General features: G+C 37.9%; 1 protein-coding gene across 2 annotated transcripts in view; it reads left to right on the top strand.

Moving 5' to 3' along the window:
* Positions 1-20,422, top strand: part of GRIN3A (glutamate ionotropic receptor NMDA type subunit 3A) — a 151,621-nt gene that overhangs the window by 40,409 nt on the left and 90,790 nt on the right. For both annotated transcript variants that reach the window (XM_072842169.1, XM_072842170.1), the window contains exon 2: positions 5,246-5,850. In XM_072842169.1, the coding sequence (XP_072698270.1) occupies positions 5,246-5,850 (605 nt within the window). The remainder of the gene's footprint in view (positions 1-5,245; positions 5,851-20,422) is intronic.

Here is a 20,422-nt window from a genome sequence, read left to right as displayed (position 1 = left end):
AGAGATTACCAAGATTCCTAATCCCTAGCCATTGATACTTACTGCCCCAGGAAAGGAGAGACAAGCTCAACTGTGGCTGAGCCAGCATGGACTGTTTAGGGCTTAAGGAAAAATATTGCAGACACTATAAAAGAGGAAAGTGAAGAATCAAAGGGAATATGGAAGCAGGTGGTGCTTCCAACCATTTATCTGGGACTAGAAGGGTAGTATCTAGATGAAAGAGAATGGATGGTCAAAATGAGACCACAATATTAGTTAAATGTGTGTGTTTTTATGAATTGTTATATATGTTTACCTATCTATAGTGATTATTCATTTTATATACATTCTTTATTTTTGCTGAAGTCCTAACTGCAGAGTGCTTATATAGTACAGATACTTGCATCCACTACCATACTAATCATAATTATCAAACTTTTCCTGGGACCCTCTTCCCCCTTTCCCACTCTCACCACATCCTTAGTTTCATTTACAGTAATTTTTATAATTTATAATTACTGTTTATTTGTCTACATACCTTTATATTGTCTCTCAATCCCTATACAGGCAACGGGAAATTTCTTGTAGAGGCATGGCTCACAGTAGAAGATTAAAAATTATTTTTCTTGATTGAGTGAGTGCTCAGTTGAGGATTCTATTTCCTGATTGATTAGTAAATGTTCTTCATATTTAGTGAACATTAACTCTTTGTCTATCTAATTTGTTGCACATATTCTCTTATTTCTCATGTTTCCCCTTTTGATGCGGTTATTTATGATAGGTGATTAATGCTAGAAATAAGGTATATTGTAATTTTTAGTTTAATATATTTCTCTTCATCATTGTGATTTCTGAAACATATGTACCTATTAGGTCTATCTTTTAATGATTTACTATTATACTTTTAATTCTTAAGTGGTCTGGAATTGATTTTTAATATATGGTGGAGGGACCACTGAGTGGCTCAGTGGTTAAGCACGTCTGCCTTTGACTCAGGGTGTGGGATCGAGTCCCACATCAGGCTCCCAGAGGGGAGCCTGCTTCTCCCTCTGCCTATGTCTCTGCCTCTCTCTGTGTCTCTTATGAATAAATAAATAAAATCTTAAAAAATATATATGGTGGAATTAGGAATTTAAATGAAATTATTTTCAAAAACAATCTCTTTTCTCAACTCTTAATTCCATGTGTACTTCTTCCACAGTCCTTTATGATTTGCAACCTATATCAAGATAGTCTATTAAATCAATGTGCTTCTTTACATACATTAACTCAATTGTTCTATTTATTTTATTTACCTATTAATCCTTCTGTTACTACTTCCCTGTTTTAGTTTTTGTTTTATAAAAATTGCATTTTCTGATGTATTCTAATATCTCTTAAGGCAAGGCCCCTCTATCATTTTTCTATTTCCCAATTTTCTTGCCATTCTTGTCTGATTTAACTTTCTGTGGAATTTTAGTATTTTGTTAGTTATCAATATATAACAGATGAAGAAATCTTTCCTTACACCATTGAATGATTCTTAACAACCGCATTGTCATCTTGGCAGCTCCTTGCTCCCTTCAGCTCTGCACTTGACTTGTTGAGATTTCATTCCATGTGTACATTTCAGCATGACCATTCTTGCCCTATACTTTTGGGAATTCTAGCCTCCAAAATAATGTTGAAGCAGATTATAATGGGAATTAAATCTTAACAAATTAATGGAACAGAATGGCGTACCATCTTAGGTACCAATAAAGGAAAGTAGTAACAGAAGGATTAATAGGTGTGTGTGCGTGTGCACACGTGCGCGCACGTTCACTTGCCCCTCTGCTTTTACTATATTACATAGAGAGAAGTTGAAAGATGTTGCATCTGAGGCTACTAGATAAATATAAGATCACTAGATGCTTCCAAACTATTATTAAATAAATATTTTTTGAAGAATGATGTTAAGTTTGTTAAAGGATTAACTTCTAACCACTGGAATTTCTTAATAGAATTGTTTATAGGGATGAGTGTGATTATATGGATTAATAAGTATTCATGGTGGAGGAGAGAAGATTGTCCTTCATTTTACTACCATGTCACTTTCATGCCAAATGCAGTTGTTTCTGCTTGGTGCTAAACGTTCAATATGATTAGCTAATTTCACTTCCCTATTTAGCAAAGGACAATATTTTTATCCCTGCTTCCATTAAAGCTTGCTCCTCACATATCAATTTAATGAATCCCCCTGAAGGAAGTTTATGGATGAGCTTTTGTTCCAACTAGGGGCAAAATATTGGGTCTTGAAGCTCTGCTAGAAATTGTCTTCTTCTCAGTCTTTCAGTCCATAGTCAGATATTATGATCATAGCCTAGGACTTGAAGCAAGCAAAGGAAAATGGCATTTGACAAATACTATCTCTGATTAACTAAGAACTGTGTGATAAGAGATGACTGAGATGTGATCTTTATCCTAAGGAAACTTCCAGTCTAGTGTGGAAGATAAACACTTAATTGACTAGCTACGTTATGGTGTCAAGAATTCTGTATTAGAGGAATGACCAAAATGAGACCGTGACACAGACATGAGGTGATCAATTCTGCTTGATCAGGAGTGAGAGGAACAATTAAATAAACAAAACCCCAATCACCATTACAGGAAATCAGCAGGGATCAACATACCAAATTTGTATAGGTGTGAAAATGCTCACTCTGATATAAGAAAAATAAATTGTCCACTATGACTCATCTTGGTGTACATGTTTGGAGTGTTGGAGGTGAAGCTAAAGACTAGAAATGGCCTCCTAAGCCATACTATTGATTCTGAAATTTGTTCTATGGGTGACTCAGAGATTATGGTGCAGAAGAACGATATGGTCATATTTATGTTGTACAAAGAAAGCTGGCAACAAAATAGGGAGTTGAGGCCAAGAAGATAGTTGGGAATAATTTGTTCCTGCCAGCTAAATGTAGAGCTTGCCCTCCATTCCTTTTTGCTTCTGGAAGAGGGTTAAAGCAGAGGAGGAAATACAAAGGAAGAAAAGCCTTTTAGCTTTTTTAGGACAAGAAGAACATTCTGAAGGAATTTATATTGATCAAGAGTAGGAGTGAGGAAGGCAAGCTCAAGATCTTGTATGGCATCTCAAGCCTGGAAACCAGGAACTACCTATTATTGGATGCTGTCCCCTGGTTTCTAACACTTCTCCCTTTTTTGCTTCTCACATTTAATCTTGTCATTAAATTTTAATTTAAAAAAAAAAAAACTTTCCTCATGTCCTTCCTACCATTACTAATACTGGCTTCCAGGTTAAACATATAGCACCTACTCAAGATCCTGAAGGGCTTATTTTTCCTCTCTGTGTTGAATGTTGCCCATAGATGATCAGAAGCTCTGTTTTGATCATTACAAACTATGCTTAAAAGATTAATTTGAAGAACAGAAGTTAACTACTTCAAATAAATTTTAAAACTCCATCCTACCTCCTAGCATGATTGCTCTCATTTAATGCTTTTAGCCATAGTCTTTCTCCCATAAGTCCCTTCTGAATCTCACTCCTTAGTCTGCTCATATTAAGATTCTTTCAGTCCTTCATAGAATTATCTCAAATCCTATTTCTCTTTTTTTTTTTTTTTTTTTTTTTTTTTAATTTTTATTTATTTATGATAGTCACAGAGAGAGAGAGAGAGGCAGAGACACAGGCAGAGGAAGAAGCAGGCTCCATGCACCGGGAGCCCGATGTGGGATTCGATCCTGGGTCTCCAGGATCGCGCCCTGGGCCAAAGGCAGGCGCCAAACCGCTGCGCCACCCAGGGATCCCTCAAATCCTATTTCTCATTACACATTTTTAGGTGAGAGGGGAGGAGGCCACACTTGCATTTTGTTCAGCACTTGAAACTTTATTAAGAAAGCCTTCCTCATTTTTCTACATATATTATTTGGCTGAATGTTTGGAAGTTCTCAAAAATAGGCCAATAGTCTATTAGTTTTCAGTGGGAACATGTTTAGCTAAATTCAGCCAATATTTATTATACACCTAATATTTGTAAGGTATTGTGCTAAGCATTCTCAGGAATGGTAAAGGATAAGTAAATCGAATGTCTGCTCTCAGGAAGAACAGTTAACAAATTTATTCATTGGAAAACTATTTCCACTTCACCTGTATGATTAATGACTTGTGACTTTTCGAATAAGAAAAGATAATAAGAAAAAAATACTCTTCCTTCATTGATTTGGTGAGTTCCATAAGTAGATGAAATTGTGATGGAAGTTCCATCAATGTATTTAAATGGCACACATTTCACAGTAAAAATCCCCTCTCAGTAGACACAAATATAATCAAGCCTTCAGTATTGAGCTATACACTTTATCCTAATGTATATATTGCTAATTATAACATAGGTCTTCATCTATTCAGGGTGCTCTAACAAAATACCACAGACTGAGTGGCTTCTAAACAACAGAAATTGATTTCTCACAGTTCTAGATGTTGGAAATCAGAGATCAGTGTGCCAGTATAATCGAGGAAGGGCCCTCTTCTGGGTAACAACCTGCCAACCTTTCACTATGTACTTACACAGTAGCAGGGGTTGGGAGCTCTCTTGAGCCTCTTGGGCATTAATCTCATTCATAAGGATTCTGGCCTCATGATTTCATCACTACCTAAAGGCTCCACCTCCTCATACCATCAGATTGAGCATTAATGAGGATTTAAACATGAATTTTGGGGAAACACAAGCATTCAGACTGTAGCACCGTATATATTAAAAATGCCTTTCTCAGAGGCTAAAAGTTTAGTAAACTGAGGTGTCCATTTTCCACACCATTCTTATACAGGTGTCTGCACTGTTTTAGCCTTCTCTGCTATTGATTTTAAAGGAAAGCAAACATAATTTCTTTTAATTATTTCACCTGAGAGGAGAATTTAACAAATGAGTTAAAAACAGCCATAGTTGGTAATGGAATACATGAAGGGGACAAGCTATAAGGAAGTAGAAAAGCTTGATAAAAATTTAAGACTTGTTGCCTCAGCCCTGACATTTACACCAAAAACCATTTGCTCTCTGGTACTCTTAGCAAGGAAGGTCAGCTGTAGGGATTCAATAATTCAGTTAGATACGAAAGTTGTTTTCCAGATGATGGGAATTTTATCCCAGAGGCATTTGACTATTGCAGGGAAAAATAAAGGATTTTTTTTAAAATAAAGGATTAAGTAAGCCTCATAAGAAAGCAAAATACCCCATGTTACCATCTTTGGCCAATGCTTTCTAATTCTTCTTTTTCATATCTTTAAATACAGAATCCCCTTCACCTACAACTGAGTTTAGAAAATTCATTAAGTTCTGATGCTGATGTCACTGTCTCAATCCTGACCATGAACAACTGGTACAATTTTAGCTTGTTGCTGTGCCAGGAAGACTGGAACATCACCGACTTCCTCCTCCTTACCCAGAAGAATTCCAAGTTCCACCTTGGATCTGTCATCAACATCACCACCAACCTCTCCTCTACCGAGGACCTCTTGAGCTTCCTGCAGGTCCAGCTTGAGAGTATTAAGAACAGTACGCCCACAATGGTGATGTTTGGCTGTGACATGGAAAGTATCCGGCGGATTTTCGAAATTACCACCCAGTTTGGAGTAACGCCCCCTGAGCTTCGTTGGGTGCTGGGGGATTCCCAGAATGTTGAGGAACTGAGGACAGAAGGTTTGCCCCTAGGGCTCATTGCTCATGGAAAAACAACACAATCCATCTTTGAGTACTATGTACAAGATGCCATGGAACTGGTCGCAAGAGCTGTAGCCACAGCCACCATGATCCAGCCAGAACTCGCACTTATTCCCAGCACGATGAACTGCATGGATGTGGAAACTGCAAATCTCACTTCAGGACAATATTTATCAAGGTAGGATGCAAGGCCTATGTTACATCCCCATTCGTAGGGTTTTGCCAGGAAGTAAAGTTCCCCTACCTCACCCATTTGCAGAAATCTTGACTGAGTAGCTTTTAACTCTAATAATATTTCTGAGACACTTCTGGTTACATAGGCTAGTATTTCATGATCTGTCATCTGGAATTTGATCTACAGATTTGAAAGCACACTGTGTATAGTAGGGACTATGCAGTCCTACTTTTAAACCCTGGCTTAGACCCTTACTAGATATTTTTGACAAGTTATTTTAAAACTCTGACCCTCAGCTTTCTAATTAATAAGCGAAGACTATATTGAATAGCTTGATATATGATAATTAAGATACCATGAAATTATATATGAAAAGTACCTAACACTGTGCCAGCTCATAATAGATACCCAACAAATGTTTCTGTCCCTGCCCACTCTTAAACCAACAGACTTAGACAAATCTCTTTAAATCTATACAGAGAAAAAAATTAGTCAAGTAGGAAATGGATTTTTCTCTCTCCTCTCAGGCCATGATGCTTAAAGCAGTATAGAGTGGTAAAGACATGGAGCCTGGAGCCAAACTCTCTGAGCTTGATTTCTAGCTCTGCCACTTACTCCTTATGTGACTCAGTCAAGTTACTTTAACTTCTCTGAGTCTTAGTTTCCATTTTTGTAAAATGGACATAACAATAGATCTTACTATCCATGGGGTCATTGTAAAGATAGGTGATAGCTAGCTAACTAGATGGTAGATAGATAGAGACAGAGAGAGAAAGAGAGAGAGATAATGGATAGCTGGACACAACTAAGAGTTCCACAAGACTTTAATTGACAAAAACATGGGATTTTATATATAGATAGATGATAGATAGATAGATAGATAGATAGATAGATAGATAGATAGATAGATAATAGATGATAGATAGATAATTGGGCACCTTTAACTAGGTAACTTTTTATTTAGGTACCTTTCTTCTCCAGTTTCTCAGTCTGGTTCAGAGGATAGAATGAAATAGCCCATTTAATTTCAAGAATAATCTATAATATGGAAATAATTTTCATGATCCCTGGCAAAAGGAGAATATCTTTAAAAGATATTTAATAGGGGCCTAGCTTTTTTTCCTGAAAAAAACCACCTGTGATCAAAAAGACCAAATCAATCAAAAAAAAAAAAATCAAAAAAACAAAACAAAAACAAAACAAAAAGACCAAATCAGAGAAATTTTTGCTCTTTTAGAGGTGAGGGCTTAGCTCCAGGCTGGTCCCATTTTTAAAGTTTATTTACTTATTTTTAGTAATCTCTAAGCCCGATTTGGGGCACCAACTCACAACCCTGAGATCAAGAGTCACATGCTCTTCTGACTGAGCATGCAGCCCTTGTGGAGCAAGGACATCTTACTATATTGAAAAACAAAAGACAACCTCATAGTGTCTTGCCTTTTGAAAAGATATGACTATTTGATGAAATGTCAGGCCATCACAAGCATTTTACATTTAATCTTACACATATGAATTGAGCATCTACTACGTGCAAGGCGACATCTTAAATACCATATATTGGCAGTTTAGTCTTAGCCTGTATACTCTCTAAGGAATGTTGATACAATAAAATAATTTAAAATTCCTTTATTAGGAATCTACTAATGATAAAATTAGATATTCCATCATCATGTGAACTTTCCATTTTCCCCATATTGTATTTGAATTTCCACAAGATTAAAGTCCTTGCATATTTTATTTTACAGCCGCTATCAAGATTTAATCTACCATTTTTGAACTAGCACCTAATTGAGGCTCAGGATTTTATCTAGGATAAGAAAATTCTCCTTCATACAAAAATATAAGCAAAACTTTTATGTATAATTTGAATAGTCATTATTTTGGAAGGGCAATCATAAACAGCAGACAGGAAAAACCCCTTATGAAAGCTATATTAAGTTATTTAGCATCTTTCTGCCTCATATAAAATGGAGAGCACAAGAAAAATGATTCTGTTTGGATCCTAAAAATGTTTAGAAACTACAGGGAGAAATATTTGTTGACTTGGGTTGTATATACCCTAGAGGTTCATTTTATCAAGATCAAACTGATCTTTCTGGCTCCTCAAGGTTTAATTTATATTAAAGTTATGTGCTTCCTTTCACAAGGATCCCATGGTACTTTGTACATGAAATTATATGATGGTACTTAGCCCATTCCATCATCATTATTTGTCTATGTGTCTGACTTCTGAGCTAAAGTATAAATTCTATTAAGTAGAGACACTATTATTCAGCCTAGTTTAATACCTAGCACATAGCAGCCATTTAATAGACATTTATTGAAATAGAAGGAAGGAAAGGAAATTTTATATTATATTTACATGCTTCATTATCTGTGGCTGTAGAAGAAAAATAGGTGGCTGATAAATAGCATTTTGTCTAAATAAAAAATGTAGTCTTTTTTTCCTTTTCTTTTCTTTCTTTTTTTTTTTTTTGGAATGAAATTCAGGTTTGTGGATAACCTTTGCCCTTGTGGTTGTTACCACATAGTTTATTCCACTAAGTTTGAATGTTTCAAAGAAGAATGTAAGACGTTTGGAGCCCAGTAGCAATTCACAATGTGTAAGGGTCAGTGACCATGTTTTTATCTCCATGGATGTGTTTGAGAGTGAACTCCAGGAACTTCAGGAAATATGCCTAGGACTTCTTGGACTCCCTGAGGAACATGGTCAAAGAGAAAGTTTCAAAGTGTTCGGGAAAGGTTCAAGGGAAGTGGGCTAAACCCTGGAAGGAGTCTTTATAATGAATAACTGAAAAGCTGCCTTAAGCCATAAAACATCTGTGGAATTTCCATCAGTCTTATTTATTTTGTTGAATATGGGCTTTTAGGAAGTTCGTTATTCTCAGTCCATAAGTCACATCTGCATACGGTAATTTTCTTAATTGTTCCTAAATTTTGTGAGGCTGACCCCACTCCTTCACTGCGTCACGAAAGTCATGAGGATAATGAGCCATGAATAGCGAGTGTCAGTTATGCAAGCTTTCATTTCTCACACAATCATTTTCAGTTTGGGCTGACATAATTGTTAACATTTTAAAATGTTAATGAAATCGCCAAAAAACATGGATTTTTCAACATATGCTTTAGACTAGAAAAACTATTTCTCATGATAGGCTACATAGATGTAATTATAGGCATAAGGGATTTTATTCTTCAGGGTCCCCACACCCCAGAGCAAATGTCCATCATAAGTACATGTAGACAAAACCACTTGGGGGCTAAGTTCATAGTATGATCTTTAACAATGTATTTGCAAGTTGTTTTATTAATAATTATTTGAGGCAATGAAATCTGGTATGTTACTTGGTAATATGAGGGGTTTGGGGCAGCTGATGGCTATTTGCTGAACTAGGGTGAGGTAGGCAGAATGAAGACCTGCATCTTGCCATTTTTTAAAACTTTTTTTAAAGATTTTATTTACTTATTCATGAGAGACACACAGAGAGAAAGGCAGAGACAAAGGCAGAGGGAGAAGCAAGCTCCATGTAGGGAGCCCAATGTGGGACTCGACCCCGGGTCTCCAAGATCAAGCCCTGAACCAAAGGCAGGTGCTAAACCACTGAGCCACCCAGGGATCCTCCTGCATCCTGCCATTTTCAAGCTGACAGCTCAGTGCATGAGGTCGAAAAGTAAGGAAATGATTATAAAACAAAAGGATACATGATTCTTTAAAGTAGAGATATGTCCATACAGACAGACAGAGGAGGAAATAACGAACTCTTCTCAGAGACCAAGGAGGAAACACTGGAATTGAATCTTTCTAAACGAGTCATTTTCTGGTTTGCAGCAAAGTCACTCGTAGAAAATGGCATATGTATATTCACCAAGACTCAAAAGAGAAATTTGGTACAGTTGGAGCATACATTGCATATGAAGAGCATTTGACATGACTCTGGAAAAGTAGTTAATTTGATAGTGCGCCACACAGGGCTTTCATGCCAAGCTAAGAAGTGTGCATTTTATATGCATACTGGGTGTCATTTGAATGACTGAACATTAGCCACAACATATTTATAAAATCATAATCCTAAAAAAAAAATCATAATCCTGTAACAAATTAAGCAAAAAAAGTAATATAGCATAAAAACCTTGGAAGTGATTTTTTAAACCATTATGATAAAAAATTGTTTTTATTTCTCAAAACTGGCTTTAGCCTTGCCCACGTTTACTCCCTTACGGCATTATAAATGCCAGAATCTGGCAAAAGTGAGTAGGAGTTTAACCTACTGTTCCTAGGATTAGGGTTTTTCCATGCTTACTTTAGGCACTGGATTCTAATGAATCTATTGTTCCTAGAGAAAGAGCTCTCTTGGATTAGTCATAGCATGGTCAAAGACTGTTATCTTTTCTTTAAGAATTCAGAGTCTAGATACTTACAGACACCTCATTCCCTGGGCCTAAGAAGTCCCTGACCCTTTACTTTACTAATTATAGTCCTGGTAGTTATTCCAGCTTCTAAACAGGCCATAGAATCTTGCCTTGATTCTTTGAACAGCTTCTGCAGGTCAGTTGTGTATCAGGTAGGCAGTAATTAGTTCATTTATTTATTCACAAACATTTGTTGAAGCTTACTAATATTAGGTGAGGCCCTTGGCTAATACTGGAGACACAAAGAATAGAACACAGGGGTCTTGCTCTCAGGAAGCTGACAATCCCCTTCTGTTCTCACACTAAGAGTAGATATGCTCCTCTAATTATCCATATTTTTTTATCCACTTTCTTTGACCTGTTTGTTTGTTCATCATTCTTCATTGGAACAACACCCATTCCATGATTATTTTCTGGCATTAGCTCGCACTGTTAGGCCCCATCCTCATTCATCCTTAATGAATAGTCCAACATGCTAGAGACTCTCCTAGCTACGTCCATCTTTATGCTTGCATGGTCAAGCAATACCAAGATTCACTGGCCTTTCATTAATAGTAAATTGTTGTTTTACTTATTGATTCTGCACATATTGCTTACAATGTACTATGTGCCAGGTATTGTGAGGCACTAGGAAGCTTCAGGAAAGAAAGGCCGAAACAAATAAATCTCTATTCGAAAATCCCAAGATCTAAATTGACGGTCCACATTTTATTCCTGGATATTTAGAGAGTTCCAGAAGAACTTGAGGCTGCATAATAAAATTCTAATTTTAGATGTTCTCACCCTCCTTTACATTAATTTGCTGGCACTGTGACCCTAGCAAAGTTATTTAATCTTTGGAAACTTTAATTTCCTTAACTATAATGATTCCCACCTTGAAAACTCAAGTGGTATGCCCAGAGTCATTCAGCTAGTACCTTATAGGGGAAGATTTAAACCAGTTCATCTAAATCCAAATTCCCAATTCAGAATTAATATAAACCTTCCTTAAAAAAAAAATACACACACACACACACACACACACACACACACACACACACACACACCTTCCTTAATTAGGTTCCCATTACTTGACAGTTTATATTCTTTCAGTCAAAGCTATAGACACCAGCAGGCATGATTACTCATGTATAGGCATTCTTGTCCTGAGGACCCTACTGAGTAAACTAGTTAGCCTATAGGTTTAATCAGGTACTTAGAAGAGGTGGAGTTGCATTGCATATGGAGCCAGGGGTTAGAGGCTGGTAACACTAGTTCCTTGTATCCCTAAGGAGAACCCATTGTTATGCAGGGATCTAGTGTGTCCAGCTGTTACTCCTAAGTTAATATTCTATGCTAGGGTGTCTAAGGTGTAGGAAGCACATGCTTTTGTGTCGTGAATCTTAGGGTCCAACACTTAAGATCTGTTTCCAGATGCTTCCAGTAGGAACTCCTGTCACTGGACCAACTTGATTGAACTTGCTGTTCTCTCTTTGTGTCACTTAAGTCATGCCAAGAGCTGAGTCTGGAATTTTCAGAAAGTCATGGAAGCTTCAAATAAGGAACATTGGAAAATAGGTATTCCCTCAGGACCCTATTTTGATGAAAACAGCTCAAATTTGCTTAGTTCAGCATCCAGCAACTTTTAAACTGTGGAATTTTTCCGAATGAGGAGAGCTTCCAAGCTTGTATTTATTTGCTGGAGAGAAAATTGTTTTGACTTTTTTACTTTGTATACATCTACTATAAAATTTGGAAATATGTCAGAAAGAGGTATGCAAGTGCAGAGGGTAATACTGCAGCTCTACTGAATTCCAGATCTATCTCTCGGGCCACTTCAATCTCCAGACCCTATAACCCTTTGGATGGATGATTGACTGGTAAATACCACGTGATGTGCCAATGCCAAGGCTATGTTACTACTGGAAGTGCCAGGGCAGTACTGGAGGGGATATCAGTTCCTGGGTTAGTGCTGGAGTCAGATCCAGAGAGCTAGAATAAGTTAAGTTGAGATGTTACACAGAGCAACTAGGAGCAGTCCAAGGGCTGGGCACAGATCACAATTGTGGAGAAGAGTCAAGGTCCATACTAAAAAGCAAGGAGTAAGGAAAACTACTTAAGGGTATGGAACAGATCTAACTGCAATGTGAGAGAAAAACACAGAAAGAAAAAAGTGCCAGCTTGTCATTTGTGGCACACAAAAACAGGAAAAAGAGAATGTTCTATCCATGTGTCTAATTTTTTTAAGATTTATTTATTTATTCATAAGAGACAGAGAGAGAAAGAGAGAGAGAGAGAGAGAGAGAGAGAGAGACAGGCAGGGGAAGAAGCAGGCTCCATGCAGGGAACCTGATGTGGAACTTGATCCCGGATCCCGGGATCATGCCCTGAGCTGAAGGCAGACGCTCAACCGCTGAGCCACCCAGACATCCCCATGTGTCTGATATTTTGGTGTGTATTATTCACACCAATAGTAACACAGACCAAAAGGTATATATATTTTAAAGATTTCATTTATTTATTCATGAGAGACACAGAGAGAGAGGCAGAGACACAGGCGGAGGGAGAAGTAGGTTCCCTGTGGGGAGTCTGATGTGGGACTCTGTCCCAGGACGCTTGGGATCATGACCTGAGCCAAAGCCAGACACTCAACCACTGAGGCACCCAGGTGTCCCCAAAAAGTATATTAACACAATCACATAGGCTATTTTTCTCCTCTTGGGAAAAAAAGTTAACAAGGACAGGAGCTGTCCTTCCATGATACAGTTTCGCTTATAAGTAACTGAGTTTTGCTGATGTTGGCAAAGCATAGACCCAGATGATTCATATGTTTGTACATAGGTATATTTGACATATTATTAAATTGCTCTTGTCCTTTAACTGATAGAAATTTGTTTTAAAAGATGAGTTTTGGAGCTGATGTGATCAGTGATCAAAATACATGGGGCCCTCTGCTCTGAGGATTGAGAAATTTAGCAGTTTCTGATTCCTATTAAATTCCTTATCATCAGAGAGGTTTCCTATCAACCTAATTTCTTTTTTTTTTAAAACCTAATTTCTAATTTTGTTACTCCCCATTATTTGAGGGGAAAATATATGAGAATTTTATTTTATTAAAGATTTTATTTATTTATTCATGAGAGACACAGAGAGAGAGAGAGGCAGAGACACAGGCAGAGAGAGAAGCAGGCTCCATGCAGGGAGCCTGATGTGGGACTCGATCCTGTGTCTCCAGGATCATGCCCTGGGCTGAAGGCGGCGCTAAACCGCTGAGCCCACCGGGGCTGCCCAATATACGAGAATTTTAATGCTTTGAACAATTTGTAAATTGCAGATGCAAATACTTCCTGCCTGACTGAGCCCCATTCTTCTGGTAAAGTGATGAAGAGCTCTTTAAGTGATACATGTCTGAACTGAGCAGAAGACATGCCTTTGATTGCATTTACCCCATAAACATCACTGGGCAGAAACTCTGGCCAAGCACTGTGTCATGCCTCAGATTCAAAGATGGCTCAGTACTCTGTAGGTGCTTCGATGCACGCTACAGTCTCTTTCAGCTTGACAGCCTGCAGTGTTAGAAAGCAGAGCAGTGGGTAGAGAGAGTTTGTTTATTCCTACCAGCCCCTCTTGTGGAAGAGACTGCTCTAGGAATGTGAGGAATGTCAAAATCCACACTATAGACTTATGGTTCAAAGTCAAAGATGTAGGTGATCATCTGCCAAATACTTGCAGGTTAGGATTACTGAAAACGATTAGAATTGTTTACTAGAAACGATTAGAAAGGAAGGTGAAGGCATCATTGCACATGGAGCTCAAGAAATCATCTATATTTAATATTTATTTTGGAGAGCTATCCCATACACAGAGAACAAAACCAAAGAAAGCAATGTCCTCTGACAGAATTAGACCATGGGTAAGCTCTGTGGCTCAGGTGGCAAATTCATGTCATCAGGCAGGGGTCTGCTGCAATGAAAGAGGCCACAAAATGAAAGCTGAACTAATAGCAGCTGGTCATACAAATAGGCAAAGGGTCTCCAGAGCTATTTAAAAGAGAGAGAGAGAGAGAGAGAGAGAGAGAGAGAGAGAGATGGCAAAAGAGACATGAAAAGAATAAAGGGAAGTAAACAGATTTCAGGAGTGGGAAAGTGCCTACTAGAGTGGCAACAATAACAAAAATAATCACATTAGCTAGAGATGGTCAAGAGCTGATTCAAGACAAGACAGGATATTGGTGATTCTGTTACACAAAGTCCACCAACAGGAAAAGAGAGGAAGAAAAGAAAATTCAGAAAAATAAGAGAAAAGAGCAAAAAAAAATAATGAGATAACCATGGGTTAACCTATATATCAGAAACTGTAAGAAACCTAGAGAGGAAGGGGAAGAATTCTAGAGCCTGGGGAAGAGACACAAAATGAGGACAATTTAGAGAATAAGCGGCATTAAGGGAAAAGTCTTGAAGAGTTAAGAAAAATCACACACATAGATTAAAATACAAACATAAAATATAAATAGCTAATAATTCAGACAACTAAATATCTACAGTGGTTGTAAAAGATCAGGACTGGGTGTAAGTTCTAAAAGATAAGACTATCCAAAGACAGAATAGATTGGGGCTCTCCAGTGATAAAAAGCAGGAAAAAAAAAAAACCCTATGAATATGAGCTTGTCACAAATGTAAAAGTGTAGAACTTTGGAGGCTGTGAGTTTTGACTGGCGATTCATTACATGATTATAGATAATGAATCATGTGAAGAAAAGATGGGATTTCTGAACATTAGCAGGTCTCTTCCCAACTCTCCTCTCCAACCCCCAACCCCTACCCCATGAAAAGGAGAATGAGAAACTTTAAGGATATTCCTTTGTCTCGTACTAAGAGGGCTTTATTGAGCTTTTGCTGTAGTTAGTAGCTCTAGAGGTAAATTAAAAATGACCAAGAAATAAATATTTAGATTCACTGCATAGGAGCAAGTCAAGCTGATAAGGATTAGGTGGTGCTGCTGGGAGGGAAGTTGGAGAGAATGTCACTAACAATAATATAGGCAAAGGCAAGAATTCAAAATTAAGTTTTCACAGTCTAAAAAATTTTATAGAGCTTTATGGAGGATGAACAAGTCTCCCCTTCCTCAGGGGGGGAATATTAAATGTGATGAGATGATCAGAGGAAAAGAAATTCAGCTCATTTTTCAAGATATAAGACAATGAGAACACAGATTTTTTTAATGATACAAAAGAAAGTTCCCAAAGGGGAAAATAAATTTTATGGCTTTACAGAGCAAAATAGATATGCCTGTGTACAAATAAGATTAATGGAAGGCAATGGTAGCAGAAAAAAAAAAAAGGTAAGAGGGCAATCTAAAAAGAAATAAAAAACAAATGAGAGAAGTAGATATACAAAGCTGAGTGAAAAAAAAGATCAAAATAGAAATAAAAATCTGACCTGTAAACAACTGGGCACCGAAGAAGACACGGGAGGATGATGATGTTTATAAACAATGGTTCAGTTCCTCTGTGGTCAAAAGGAAGACTGGAAACAATGGATTACTACAGAAATAGTTCAAAGGTAAGAAAAGGTACAGATTTATAATAAATAGAAAAAACATAATACTAGTAAAACTATATGCCAAATAAGAAGAAAAAACAGGGACAACAGATCTTAAAATTGGTTAAGAACATAACAACATCATTTGTAGCACTCCTGCTAACTTTATTTAACTTCAGTAAATTTTAGATCAAGTTTTTTTTTTTTTTTTAAGATTTTATTTATTCATTCATGAGAGACACAGAGAGAGGCAGGGACACAGGCAGAGGGAGAAGCAGGCTCCATGCAGGGAGCCCAATGAGGGACTCGATCCTGGGACTCCAGGACCACACTCGGGGCCGAAAGGAGGAGCTCAACCACCAAGCCACCAGGTGTCCCTAGACCAAGTTTTTTTAAAAAGTAAAAATAGTACATGAATAATGTAATTAGGTAAATTAAGATAAACACTGCAGCTAACATCCTCTGATTAAGGAATATAGAAGTATTTGACACAGTTGATCACTGTCCCTCCTTGCAATATCTTTTTTACTTGGCTTCTAGAACCCAACGCAGGCTGCTCTTCTCTTACCTCTCTGGCTAACTTCTCAGTTCCCTTTGCTAGTTCTTCGTCAGGCACCACCTTTAGTGACAGAGTGCTCAGATTTACTCCTGGGTCTTCTCATCTACTGTTACTCATCTTGGGATCTCTTTTGGTCTCCTTAAATACCACATCTAGAGGGATGGCTTCCAATTTCGTAGTTCCATTCCTAAGCTCCAGATGATCTCCAACTACCTACTTGACATCTGCATTTCAATTTCTGTAAGTTATCTCCAACTTAACCCAAGCACATTGAACTGGTCATTCTCACCCACCTCAAACCTGACTCTCCTACACTTTTCTTGATCTCAGTGGCAACTCCATGCCTCCACTTGCTGGGGCAAAAACTTTGGTGTCATCCTTGTGTCACCTTTTCCTGGCAACCATATCTGAGCAAATCCTGTCATTTCTAGTTTCAAAATATATCAAGATCCAACCTTCACTGCTACCACCTCAGGCTAAACCATCCTCACCCTTTCATCTGGGTGTTGGAAACAGCCCCCTAACTGGTCTGCTGCTGCTGCTCTTTTTTCAGTTCATTCTTAACACAGCACTGTAGTGATCCTGTTAAAATGTAAGTCATGTCATATTGCTTCCCTGCTCAAAAGCCACCCACAGCTTTCCATCTCATGCAGAGAAGAAACAGAGTCCTCATAATGACCCACAACATGCTATTTCCCCACCTCCCACTATGTATGAATTTTCTCTGACTTTTTTTTAAGATTTTATTTACTTACTCATGAGAGACACACACACAGAGAGAGGTAGAGACATAGCGAGAAGCAGGCTCCCTGCACGGAACCCGATGTGGGACTCCATCCCAGGACCCCAGGATCATGACCTGAGCCAAAGGCAGACGCTCAACCACTGGGCCACCCAGGTGTCCCTTCTCTGACTTTATCTTAAACTCTTATGCCCCTCACTCCCATAGGTGTCCCTCCAGCAGTAGAAACGCCCTCACTTTAAGAAAGCTGGACTTGGTCCTTCCTCTACAGGGAGTACTCTACCTACATCTCCCCCTTCTGGTTAGCCGCTTCCCTTTCTTCTGCTCTTTACTCAAATATCTCCTTCTTTGCTGGCCTCTCTAATTTAAAATTTCACACTACTACTGCCACCCCAGACACATTTTATCTCTTTATTCTGCTTTATTTTTCCTCCTTTGCACCTAGCAGCTCTCATATCCCATACATACTACCTATTTAGCACATTCATTTTGTCTCCTTCAGTAATATATAAGCTGCAAAGATTTGTGCCTGTTTTGTTCACTACTATATCCCCTAGCACTTCTCATAGTGCCTGGCACACAGGACTGTTGAATGAATCAATGATTGAATGGGTGACGTGTTGTGGTTTTTTGTTTTTTTTTGTTTTTTACCACCTTTGCTCATTTGTTTAAATGAATAAGAAAATCCTTGAATCAGCAAGTCAAGTTTTGTGTGCAAGTGAGGCTATTAAAATGTATCTTAAATGTATTAAATACTCATCTTATACTGTGAACTGTCTCAAAAACAATTTTTACATTTTAATTTGCAAAGTACACATTTTATCTTGGCTCCTATACAAATCAACATATATTCTTAATTAGTGAGATAATTGGGAGCTTTTACTAAAGTGATAAGTTACCTCAATGCAAATTAACTAATGAGCTTCATTCTTTTGAGCAGAGTGGTATCTTGGGAGGTTTGCTGATAAAAAAAAACACAGATACCTGACTGCTTTGTTAAACATTTGACAGGAAAGGCACAGTGCTAAAGTGGGCGCTTACTCAGCACAAGATCCAAGCCCTTACCATACATGACAAAGCTATTGTAATATTCTTCTAAGTGGTCTCCTGGTCACCATCTCTTCCTATGTACACAGGTTACCTGTTTCCAGATCAATATTACTAATGCAGACCTCTGCTTATATCATTACTCTGCTCAAAAATCTTCACGGTTCCCCTTTTCCTACTAAAAAAAAAATCCAATCTCATAAAATGGACGTGTAAAGTCTCTCCAGCCTAGTTGCAATCTGCTTTTCTTATATTATTTTCTCGTATTTTTCTACCCTGCTCTCCAATCGAATTTTTGTGCTTCCTACCCCTTGTTATACTTTCCCCCTCCCTACCTTTCTTCATAACATTCCTGAAGCTGGAAGGTTTATTTAGAATTCATTTCTAGGCTAGAGCAGTAGTGTGATCAACACAGAGTGTGGTGATATTATTGGTCCCTGTGACCCAGGCTCTAAATTTCTATTAAAAATTTTTGTGAAGGCACTGGGGGTTATTCTACATGTTAGTAAATTGAACACCAATAAAAAATAAATTAAAAAAAATTTTAAGATTGCTTTTCTCCTTTTTTATACCCATGTTGTTATATGGGCTTACACTGAGCTGATATTCAACTAAATACTCCAGCACTTATTTATGTGACCTTCCATCAAGCTGAGTTTCACACATCTTTCATGTGGTTTGTGGAGTAAGTGCAACCCTGTGCATTTGGTGCCTTAAAATCACTACTTTTCTTTTTGAAGACTATATATCTCCTGATTATGCCATCTTTTCTCCACTTATACTGCTATTACCTTAGCTCTTGCCACCTTAAGCCCCTTATGAAACAGGCAGAGAGAGAAGCAAGAAAAAGAGGGAAGGAGCATTATTCTTCACATATGAAAGTGTGCTCACCCCTTTCCTCCTTCCAAACCATTTTCTATATAGCTAACAAGGGGAAAAACCTTTTTAAAATCGAATCTGGTCATGTTCTTCCCCAGATGAAATCCCCTCAGTGGCTCCCTATTACCTTCATCATAACCTCAAGACCTTTTGAAATTCATTTCCCACTTCTGTCTTTAGCTTTATTTCTCACCACGCATCATTTTGTACTCTGTGTCTGGCTTTTGCACACACATCTCCCTGGGTTAATAGGATCGGTCCTCAGCTTCTCTTCCTGGCTAACTATTCTTTCATAACAGAGTCAACTCTGGCACCCCTCCTCTCTGAAGCCTTCCCCGCCATGTCTGCAGTGAAATGTGCAGGAGGCCTTGGTCTTGTCCCAGTGGCACCCAAATTTACCTCTATTGTGACACTCATTATATTGGTTTAGAAATGCCTACTTGCTTTTCTTTCTCTCCATTGGAAGACTTAAGGTCCCCGAGAACAATGAGTGTGTCTTTCATCTCTGTAACTCTCATGTTAAGAACCATATTTGCATCAGTTTCTCCTGTGAGTAAAAGTATTCCTGATTTTTCATTTTCTTGTTCATCCAAAAAGAATCCAGGCAGGATAAAAAGGAACATGGTAGAAACTGATTAAAGCAAAAGGAAGATTTCAGCCATTTACTCCGTGGGCATTTAAACTTTGCTTATGGACTGTCATCATATTCCAAAGAATACATAGTGAGAATGACTATAACCAAAGTTATCAATGAGGTTTTTTTTAAGATTTTATTTATTTATTCGTGAGAGACACACAGAGAGAGGCAGAGACCTAGGCAGAGGGAGAAGCAAGCTCCCTTTCAGGAGCCTGGCGCAGAACTTGATCCCAGAATCATGACCAGGATCATGACCTCAGCCCAGGATCAACCACTGAGCTACCCACACATCCCTCAATGAGATTATTTTAACTTATCCTCTCTGTAAAACTGAAAATAAAATAGACAGAAATAATCTGAGACCCAATTTCTTGGTGCCAATTGCATAGTGAAACAACCACTGGGTTTTCTGGTCTGGGAAAATTGAAGACCTTTAGATCCTGGTAGATTTGCCTTTCTGTGACAAATGAATGGCTCAGAGACAAATGAGCATTGTCCTTCAGTCACCACCATCTTGGAGGTTATTGAACATCAATAATGAGGAATTAGTTTTCCTGGAATGAAGAAGTTATGTAATCACTGCAAGATTTCTTTTCTGAGATGATTTAAGTGTATATTTTTTCAGTGGTAGTCCTTCAAGGGTCCATCCAGCTAAAAATCTATAAAAATTCCCCAAATATTCTTAAAATAGTGAAGGGCTTCTCTATATACAACTCTTACTTTACTTTACTGATCACCAAATTGACCAAATGAAATTAACCTATTTACTACAAACCATTTTG

Source organism: Canis lupus, chromosome 10 (genome assembly GCF_048164855.1).
Source record: "Canis lupus baileyi chromosome 10, mCanLup2.hap1, whole genome shotgun sequence".
Classification (NCBI taxonomy): domain Eukaryota; kingdom Metazoa; phylum Chordata; class Mammalia; order Carnivora; family Canidae; genus Canis; species Canis lupus.
The sequence above is the reverse complement of the archived record's forward strand: the minus strand, read 5'-3'. Positions and strand labels throughout refer to the sequence as shown.